The 10959-nt window shown below is 40.1% G+C and overlaps 1 protein-coding gene across 1 annotated transcript; it reads right to left on the minus strand.

Moving 5' to 3' along the window:
- Positions 1 to 7661: 7661 nt before the first annotated feature.
- Positions 7662 to 10388, minus strand: LOC120039705 (B-cell receptor CD22-like; the record flags this gene model as incomplete). Its single annotated transcript, XM_038985112.1, has 5 exons — positions 10046 to 10388; positions 9618 to 9923; positions 9219 to 9482; positions 8403 to 8491; positions 7662 to 7914 (listed from the first exon to the last, which is right to left on the minus strand). Coding segments are annotated over exons 1-5 (1255 nt in total), but the record flags the coding sequence as incomplete, so codon positions are not given.
- Between the last annotated feature and the right edge of the window lie 571 nt (positions 10389 to 10959).

The raw sequence follows: 10959 nt of genomic DNA on the forward strand, positions 1-10959 counted from the left end.
AAACCGAGATTTGTGGATAAAATATGCACATTATCGAACAAAACAAATGTATTGTGTAACATGATGTCCTATGAGTGTTATCTGATGAAGATTATCAAAGGTTAGTGATACATTTTATCTCTATGTCTGCTTTTGTGACTTATCTTTGGCTGGGAAAAATGGCTGTGTTTTTTGGTTTTGGTGGTGATCTAACATAAATATATGTTGTGTTTTCGCTGTAAAACATTTTTAAAAATCGGACACGATGGGTAGATTAACAAGATGTGTATTCTTTCATTTGCTGTATTGGACTTGGTAATGTGTGAAAGTTAAATATTAAAAAAATATATATTTGCCTTTTCAGTGGAATGTTGTGGGTGTTCCGCTAGCGGAACCCCTGGGCTGTAAAGGTTAACCCTTTCATTCGTGAGTTCCAAATATCTCTAACGGTCGCCCCAGCGTGAGTTGTTTTATGCACGTGATGTTAGAACGTTCTCTCCAATTCCAGAATGTGATTGTTATGTAACAGTACATTTCATCCGCGCTGCCCTCAAACCAAAGCACGCCACCTGTTTTATTTGTCAATTTTAAATTATTTTCTAAACAGTTTTTTATTTTATAATAACAGTTTGAAATGAGGTGTGTTCCGCCTCATTCATTCACATAAAAGTAGTCATTTTTACTTTTGCGGACCAATTAATTTTTTTGACATTTCTGACCCGGACAAAATTCCCCAAACACTTCTCAATTGTTTGTGCAGTTCAAGTGTGCAGACATTTACTCATCTGCCGTCCTGCATACACGTGTTCATATTTTCCACCTGTCGCCTGCATCGCAATCAAAGTTGTTTTCGTTACCAATAATAACTTTTTATGGCTGCAGGGGCAGTATTGAGTAGCCAGATAATAGGTGCCCATTTCAAACGGCCTCGTACTCAATTCTTGCTCGTACAATATGCATATTATTGTTATTATTGGATAGAAAACACTCTCTAGTTTCTATAGCCGTTGAAATTTTGTCTCTGAGTGGAACAGAACTCATTCTACAGCACTTTCCCTGACATGGAGTCAGATTTCAGACATCTTGGCCCCTGATCTGGAGTCAGTTTAAAGGTCCCTGTGAATGCTATGAGGATACAAACACTGCTTACGTCTTCCCCTGGATGTCATTACGTGGTGACGCTTTGAATGGAGTCGATTGCGCAATCAGAGCCTCTATAAAACAGCACAACGTGTAGGTAGTGTCCCTTTTCCAGCTGCGCCTGATGCAAGGTGGACACGGACCTGCTCTTTTTCCAAGCTTTAGTTTAGCCAGTAATATTTCTCCGGTCATGTTTTTGCTCGTTATAGGTGTTAAAAACATCATAAGGTAGTTAATTTAAACCGTTTTATAGCAATTTATATCCGTTTAGTGCGATTTTGAGGCATTGCTTTCTGAGACACTTTGAACCTCTGGGCACGTTTCCAGTTCATGCCGAACGCAGTGGGCATTTCCACATGGCAAGAGGACAGCTTTCGACCAAAAGACGATTAGACCCAAGAAAGGATTCTTTGCCCAAGATTCTGATGGAAGAACAGCTCAAAGTAAGAACAATTTATTATGATAAATCGTGTTTCTGTCGAAAAATGTTAATCGCTTATGCCGCCATTTTGTTAGATGTAGCTTCGCTTGGCGCAACCTGTATTGAAAAGTAAGGATAATTTAAAAAATGTAATTCAGCGATTGTATTAAGAATTAAATTGTCTATCAATCGCTGTCCACCCTATATTTTTTTAGTCACGTTTATGAGTATTTATGTATAAGACTAGATCACTGTCTAATATGGCGCACGACATTTTCTGACCAGCTGGGCTACTTTTGTCATTGTCTAACCATGATTTTGGTGGCTAAATATGCACATTTTCGAACAAACTCTATATGTATGTTGTAATATGATGTTACAGGAGTGTCATCGGAAGAATTCTGAGAAGGTTAGTGAAAAAATTAATATATTTTGGCGATGATTACGTTATCGCTCTCTTTGGCTTGAATCAATGCTCTGGTAACGTTTGCATATGTGGTATGCTAATATAACGATTTATTGTGTTTTCGCTGTAAAACACTTAGAACATCTGAAATATTGTCTGAATTCACAAGATCTGTGTCTTTCCATTGCTATGTGCTGTGTATTTTTAAGAAATGTTTTATGATGAGTAAATTGGTAATACACGTTGCTCTGTGTATTTATTCTAGTCGATTTGTGATGGTGGGTGCAATTGTAAACTATGATTTATACCTGAAATATGCACATTTTTCTAACAAAACCTATCCTATACAATAAATATGTTATCAGACTGTCATCTGATGAGGTTTTTTCTTGGTTAGTGGCTATCAATATCTTAGTTTAGCCGAATTGGTGATAGCTACTGGTGTTGAGAAAAAATGGTGGACAAAGAAAAATGGTGTCTTTTGCTAACATGGTTAGCTAATAGATTTACATATTTTGTCTTCCCTGTAAAACATTTTAAAAATCTGAAATGGTGGCTTTATTCACAAGATCTGTATCTTTCATTTGGTGTCTTGGACTTGTGATTTAATGATATTTAGATGCTACTATTTAATTGTGACGCTATGCTAGCGATGCTAATCAGTGTGGGGGGGGTGGGGGATGTTGTCATAGGTGTACCGACCTCGGGCTTGCAGCCATAAGAGGATAACTTTGGAAATGAGTGCGTTTCTATCAAAGTGCCTTATTACGTTATAATAGTTTCTGTATGTCGTGTTATGTCGTTTCTACTTTAGCATCATATTTTTGTGTATATTCCTTATAACCGCGGAAACGCGATGTAACGTTACTCATTTCATAACATGTATGGTGTTATACTCAATGCTTAGGTATCTAGTTACAGTCTTATTAGCTCTGGAAAACAATGCTAATTGCGTCAGGGAAGTATTAGCATGTGTTGTATGTTGAAACTACCCTGGCCTTTTGACTCCCAAGTGGCACAGCGTCTCAGTGCTAGAGGCGTCACTACAGACACCCATCTTCAAATCCAGACTGCGTTTCTATCAAAGTAAGTGCCTAATTACGTTATAATAGTTTCTTTGTCGTGTTATACCGTTTTTACTGTAGCTCACTGTGTGCATGGAGCATAATATATTTGTGTATATTCCTTATAACCGCGGACACGCTAGGTAACGTTACTCATGTTACTCACCTTTTATGGTGTTATATTCAATCGTGCTTATGTAGCTAGTTACATTCTTCTATTAGCTCTGTAAAACAATGCTAAATGCGTCAGAAGTATTGGCATGTTGTATTTTGACACTACCCTGGAAAAATTGAAATATATCTTATACCACTTGGTCGTTTTCTGAGTGCATTCCACAAAGCTGTTTATCATGCCCTCCTTATCCACTGCCCCAATTTTGAGGTTATAGTCAAGCACGCAGTCTGGTTTGATGTTTCTCTGTCTGGTTTGTTTCTCTCTCCCGTCAGGTGGTTCACCTTCCCTGTGGCCGACATGGTTGCTGTATGGACAGTGGAGAGGACATGGACGTCTCGTTTGTCATGCCACTTTACTGCCAGCTGTTAACATTTCTTATTTTGTATAACGGGTCATTTAGGAAGGCAGTGCAGTAGCGTTGTTGATGAAATGCAGTCATAGCAGCAGAACTAGAAAGCAGTCTTGGGAAAAGAGGGTGGCAAAGAAGGGAGTTGCAAACACAGGATCTCTGCTCCAGTATTCTCTTAGGGAGTTCTTCTTTACTGTCACCAGGAATGTATACATTTCACTAATTGTGGTTGTCCCCCCACTCCTGGTGTAACAGTATAACTTTACGTCCGTCCCCTCGCGAACCAGGGACCCTCTGCACACAACAACAGTCACCCACGAAGCATCGTTACCCATCGCTCCACAAAAGCCGCGGCCCTTGCAGAGCAAGGGGAACCACTACTTCAAGGTTTCAGAGCAAGTGACGTAACTGATTGAAACGCTATTAGCGCGCACCCGCTAACTAGCTAGCCATTTCACATCCGTTACACTGGCTCTCTCTTATCCTGTAGCTCCAAGGCATAGCGATTGGTCTCTACTATGTCTCCCACAAGCTCCTCTGTCAGAAACAACTTGAAGCACTCTGCCTCAGATGGAAATGGCAAGGGGCGTTGCACTCCAGACTGGGACTCATCAACACAATCAGCAGGGCCAGGAGGGGTGAAATGGCTGGCAGCCTTCCAGCTACCACAGAACTCCTGTACTTCATCCACTGTCAGTCTGCCACCATCACCACCAGCATCTTCTAATGGAACTGGGACTTTGTCAGTGGACAAGGGGTCCTCAGATTCAGGGTTCTCAATGGCTACAAGGTTAGGGGGCAGCTCCTCACTGTCAGAATCTGATTCCTGACTTTCATACTCAGACTCAAAATCTCGAGAATTTCCACATTTGTGAGTTGTCTCCTTTTGAAAGTCATTGCTAATGCTACAGCTTAGCTCACTATCTACATACATAAACAACAACACTGAATGGCTCAGAGTGAGAGGGTACGTGGTTGACTTCCGGCACGCGCCACTTGTCTCAATAAATCACTATCAGAAAATGTTTTGTGGCAATTATTTGTGTATTTACTGTTTTATTCACATGTTTTCAATTCTAGGTCACAAATCATGCATTCCGATTCTTGCACAGATTGTAATGGGCACATATGTGTGTAAAATACTTTTTTGAAGGTTGTACTGATTATGATGAGCTAAGCTAATTCCAGCTGTGTTGACATACAATGCATTCTGGGTTTCACGTTATCGTCTGCTTGACCAAAGATGTTATAACAAAATGAGGTGTGTAAAAGTTCACTCATTTTTTGAGGACTTCCGGAAATGAAGGGTGGGATGTGAACGACAGTGATTGACACACCCCTTCAACATGCATACTATAAACAGACCAAACTCATCTTGTCTTCTCTTATTATCTTCGGTTTCTGTGAGCAACAAATGCATGGCTGCGCGCTGAAACTAATCGTCGGATTACTTTCGATTTCAAAAGTGTTTTACCTAATTCTTTCGATCAATGGTGAGCTCACCCGTGATGTGATTAATTATACATAGTAATTGCTATTAGCTAATTCATATTGTAGTTTATATCAGCCGAGAGTTAGAAAATATGACTGCTTGTGTTGGGTCAATCTTTCCTCAGTTAGCGCTAGGACAAATGTAGCCTACATTTTTCCGGTTAGGATGATTGTGTTATGTTATATATACTTCTGTGAATATCTGAACATTGCATCCCAAAATAAACTGCTCACATTCTGGACATAACTTTGTAAGGACTGTGTTTGTGTAAATAGTTTCTGAAAAAAGTGTGGCCAGCTCAAATGCTGATTGTTGCGTCATTCGAAACTGGCCGTTCTAAATGAGTGTTCTAATCACACGGGTGTGATGTACGTACGCTTCATGGACCACTGTAGAACAATCACACCCGTGTGATGGTACGTGTGAAAGGGTTAATAAACATTTTGTTGTGTTACAGCCTAAAATTAAAATGGATTAAATATATTTATTTTCTCACCCATCTACACACAATACCCCTTAATAACAAAGTGAAAATATGTTTTTAGAAATGTTTGCAGATGATTTGAAAATTAAATACAAAAATATTGAATTAACGTTAGAATCACTTTTTGGCAGTGATTACAGCTGTGAGTCTTTCTGGGTAAGTCTGTAAGAGTTTTCCTGGATTGTACAATATTTTTTACATTATTCTTAAAAAAAAAAAAAATCCCTGTCAAGTTGGTTGTTGATCATTGCTAGATGGCCATAACATGGTGCAGCCATCACAATGCTTGAAAATATGAAGAGTGGTACACAGTGATGTGTTGTGATGGATTGGCCCCAAACATAACACTTTGTATTCAGGACATAGTACATTTATTTTGACACTTTTCTGGCAGTTTTACTTTAGGGCCTTATTGCAAACAGGATGCATGTTTTGGAATATGTTTATTCTGTACATGTTTCCTTCTTTTCAATCTGTCATTTAGGTTAGTATTGTGGAGTAATTACAACATTGTTGACCAGTCCTAAGTTTTCAGCAATCATAACCACTAGACTGTGTAAATGTTTTAAAATCACCAGTGGACTCATGGTGAAATCCCTGAGCGTTTTCCTTCCTCTCCGGGAACTGAGTTAGGAAGGACGCCTGTATCTTTGTAGTGACTGGCTGTATTGATATGCCATTAAAAATTGTAATTAATAACTTCCCTGAAAGGGATATTCAATTATTAATGTTTTACCCACCTACCAATAGGTGCTCTTCTTTACGAGGCACTGGAAAACCTCCCCAGTCTTTGTGGTTAAATCTGTTTGAAACACACTGCTCGACTGAGGGACCTTACAGATTATTGTATGTGTGGGGTACAGAGATGAGGTAGTCATTCACTAGTATTGCACACACAGTGAGTCCATGCAACTTATTATTACTCCTGAACTTAGTCATGATGTCATAAGAAAGAGGTTGAATACTTATTGACTCAAGATATCATTCCACATGAATGGGTATTGTGTGTAGGCCAGTGACACATCTAAATGTAATCAATTTGAATGAAATACGTAAAATGTTGGACCAATAAGACCAAAATATTTCATGGAAATTGAATGTAAAGGTTTTTATTACAGTGTAATTAATAAACAACCTTAAATTCAGCCTCAATTGTTTCTTTGATTTAACGTTGAACATAAAAAACTGACACAACTTCTAAATAGATATAAACTGAAAATAGATTATATTGTTATTCTGGTAACTGCACAAAAGATGCAGAGAAACAGTGACTAGTAGATGTTAACACCATTCTGTCATCATGTAGACTTCCTTCACAAACTTCCTGTCTTGTATCAGACCACTGTCTCTCCAACTAGATGTGTCTTCTCTCCTCAGTCATCATTGACTTTATATGGACTTAAACTACCTTCAGTAGGCTAGTTGAACTCAGCAGTTCCTCTATACTGGAACCCATTAAACAGATGCTCTGTGAACTCAACAGTAAAAATAAATGGTCTAAAATAAAGAGCAGCCTACATCATCGTATCACCACTACATTAACAGTTAAACACTTTTCACCCCATCAAATTCTACAAATATGCAGATAATCAAAGAGAACACAAGTATAAATGTAACAAAAGCACCAATAAAATACTAATACACAATATTGTTCATAAAAACACTTAATACTGTTAGGTTCTTATTTTTCAGAGTAAATAACCCACAGACACTAGAGAAGCTTTAACCCAGTTTAATTCTTCCCAAAGGTTCTATACAGCTGTAATCAGACAACCCAACATTTGTCCCATCAGATATTTACATTCCACTTAAGACACTCCTCCTCATCTCCAATCCTTACATGTAATTGCTCTACAGGAAGATAATAAAGAGGGTAACAGGATACCAAACATTTATTACTCCCTGATGAGAATCTGTCCTCACCTCCTGACCTCAACCCCTCCTTCATCTAATCCACAGATCCATCTGTGTCCCCTGTATGAACACGTTGCTCTCCTCTTGTCACCCAACACATTCCACAGCTATCTGTCTCGCTACAGAGACCCAGTATGTTTCACTATTTAATATACTATGCGTCTGATCTATCATGTCTTTAATATGTTCAAAATGTCGAATCCAACAATACCCATTGGCAAAATACTTAACATGCACCTCTTTTATCCACTCGTGCATAAAGCCCATCTAGGTTGTTAAGAGGTGGTTCCTGGGCCCCTCTTCTGGTCACATTGACTTCAGCGTACTCACTCTCCTGTCCCTGGACCCTGTCCTGGGCTGCAGCTGGGGTCTCTTTGGGCCGTAGTTTGGAGAAGTCTATGTCACCATATTGGATCTCTTCAGACTGGTTTTCTGCAGGTTCCTCTCCGGCTGTAGCCTGGTTAGCACACACTGTCCCAACCGGGGAGTTCTGTGGAGAGAACACAGAGAGAGGAACAGGTGTAAAGCTCAGTCATGTGTAAAACTCTAATGTCAGCAGGTTACACAACACATACTGAGTGGTTGTCAATGAAAATGTCAATTCAACTGACAGGTGTAAAGAGTTACATTTTGCCAGAAAAACACTGTCAAAGTCCAACAGCTATTCTGTTATCATTCCATATTCTTACAGGATGTGGCATTGCTATCGGTGTGGTCATCTCCCCCTAAACTTGCTCTAAAATGATGTGAACTTCCTTAGATACACTTTGTAGATGGTTTTGAAAGTGTAGCCTTATTCCCACCTGTCCCTGTGGATTGTCCGTCCTTTCAAGTCCATCGTGGAGCCTAGAGTTTCTCCTCCTGGAAGACATTTAGAAAGGCCTTCTGAATGCACTGAGGGTTTTCATATGCAAAAGCACAACACACAGCAGAAATAAACTAGTTTTGCGTTGATGCCAGGAAAAGTTTTTACCATACAAAAAGACTGATCAGGCTGATAAGCAAAAATGCCGCCAGAGTTCCTGCTGCAACCTCCAAAACCATGGAGGTTTTTGGCTCTTTTTGCCCTGAAAATACAGCACATATTATGGTCAATTCTCACATAAAGATTTCTAAAGTACACTACATGACCTAAAGTATGTGGACACCTGCTCGTCGAACATCTCATTCCAAAATCATGGGCATTAATATGGAATATAGAATGTCGTTTTATGCTGTAGCGTTAAGATGTCCCGTCACTGGAACTAAGGGGCCTAGACCAAACCATGAAAAACAGCCCCAGACCATTATTCCTCATCCACCAAACTTTACAGTTGGCACTATGCATTGGGGCAGGTAGTGTTCTCCTGGAATCCGTCAAAACCCAGATTCGTCCGCCGGACTGCCAGATGGTGAATCGTATATTCAACACGCCAGAGAATGGATTTCCACTTCTCCAGAGTCCAATGGCAGTGAGCTTTACACCACTGCAGCTGATTCTTGGCATTGCACATAGTGATCTTAGGCTTGTGTGTGGCTGCTCCGCCATGGAAACCCATTTCATGAAGCCCTCAACAAACAGTTCTTGTGCTGCCGTTGCTTCCAAAGGCAGTTTGGAACTCGGTAGTGAATGTTGCCATTCTCCTGCCAATGTTTGTCTACGGAGATTGCATGGCTGTGTGCTCGATTTTAAACACCTGTCAGCAACATGTGGAGCTTTAATAGCTGAATCCACGCATTTGAAGGGGTGTCCACATACTTTTGAATATATAGTGTATATCTAACATACGATTGTGCCCTACGTGCCCGTTTTACCTTTAATAGCCAGCTGCACTTCCTTTGACTTGCCACAGCCGTGACTATTTCTTGCTTCACAGAAGTACAGTCCTCCATCAACAGTCACATTGAGGGAGTAACTCAGTCCCGATGCTACCCGTGTTGTTTTACCCCCACTGATCTGGAACCAGGTGAAGTTTGTCACAGGAGGGTTGGCTGTACTGCTGCAGGTCAGATTAACACAGCTGCCCACTAATACTGGATCAGCTGGACTGATGGAGGCCGAGGTGTCCTTAGGAGAGACTGAGGGAGATGGGTTCATTTAGAATGTATCTGATATGGTATATTGAATAGTCTCATCAAAACCACTCTATTACAATCATTAGTGAAAACATGATAGAATGATCTATTCTACAGGAACCGGTGACTAAATCTTACATGAAACATTAAGCATCATGGTATGTTCAGCTGTCTTGTTGCTTGCCCCTACTGGGTAGACTGCAGTACAAGTGATGTTCTTCTCATAATGAAGGTATGACGGAGTGAAGGTCACCGTGGAGAGAACTGATTTGGTTTGGTCTGGATTCTCCTGCAGTTGGTTCTCAGGTGTGAACTGTGTTGGGAGAGTCCATGTCAGCTCAGGGGGGTGGTCGGGACAGGGAGCGACAGCAGAGCAGTTCAAACTGACATGGGTCCCTTCCTTCATCTCACCTGAGACAGTAATGATGGGACTGGAAGGCAAATCTGTAATACATTGTAGATTAAGATATTTTACACTAATAGTTAAACTGTACTATTGTTCTTATCTTTGATGCGAGGAATATAAACTGGAAAAATAGTTGGTAAACAGTTAAATTGTCTCTTACCACTGACAACTATTTCAACAGACTTTCCAGTGTCTGTTGCACGGAATGGTTGACTCTCAATCCTGAAGAAGTATCTATTGTAATTGGTGGTTACATTGAAGAAGACTGTGGTGCAGTTCTTCTGGGACATGTTTCCAGTTATCTTCCCTTGATATCTGTTGACCGTCTCACTACTGTTAAATATCACATTGTCCGGAAGCCCACCAAAGTATGGGTTTTCTTTAATCCACACTCCAGAGGTTAGTGTTGTGCTGTTAAATGTATCCTTATGTTGGCCAGGAATATCAAATGAACATGGGATTTGCACACAGGAGCCAGTCAGTACATCCAGTCTATCTGGCATTGTGGCGATCAAATCTCGTTGACCAAAACGGGCCAAAACACCTGCAACATAAAAGACAACATCAGGGAGGTTCTGATATATTTTCAGTTCAGTCCAATGATATGTATTAACCCTAGATGACTGCAGGGGCCGCTGATTGGAAGCAACTGCACATCCATCTCCTCCATTTAAAAAAATATGTTGGAAATGCATTTATTAATGTCTACATCCATTTTGACAAGTATATTCTATTACAGACACCTTAATGCAAAGAGTTTTTCCTTCAAATTCGGGGTGTAGCCATGGCCTCCCCCTTTGACCCCAACTATGTGAACCTGTATGTGGAACAATTTGAGGAACCACTCATTTACAAAACAGAGACACACCCCCTACTCTCTAAAATCCTCTCATGGAAGAGATACATAGATGATGTCTTTGTGCTCTGGGAAGGAAGTCAGCAGGAACTAAATGAATTCCAAACTCTGCTAAACGAGAGCTCTGAATATCTCAAATTCACCATGCAGACTGATGAGAGAAAAATAAACTACCTGGACTTAAGGATCATCAAAGAGAATGATGTTTTACATACAGA

The sequence above is a fragment of the Salvelinus namaycush genome, unplaced genomic scaffold (assembly GCF_016432855.1).
Source record: "Salvelinus namaycush isolate Seneca unplaced genomic scaffold, SaNama_1.0 Scaffold2929, whole genome shotgun sequence".
NCBI lineage: Eukaryota > Metazoa > Chordata > Actinopteri > Salmoniformes > Salmonidae > Salvelinus > Salvelinus namaycush.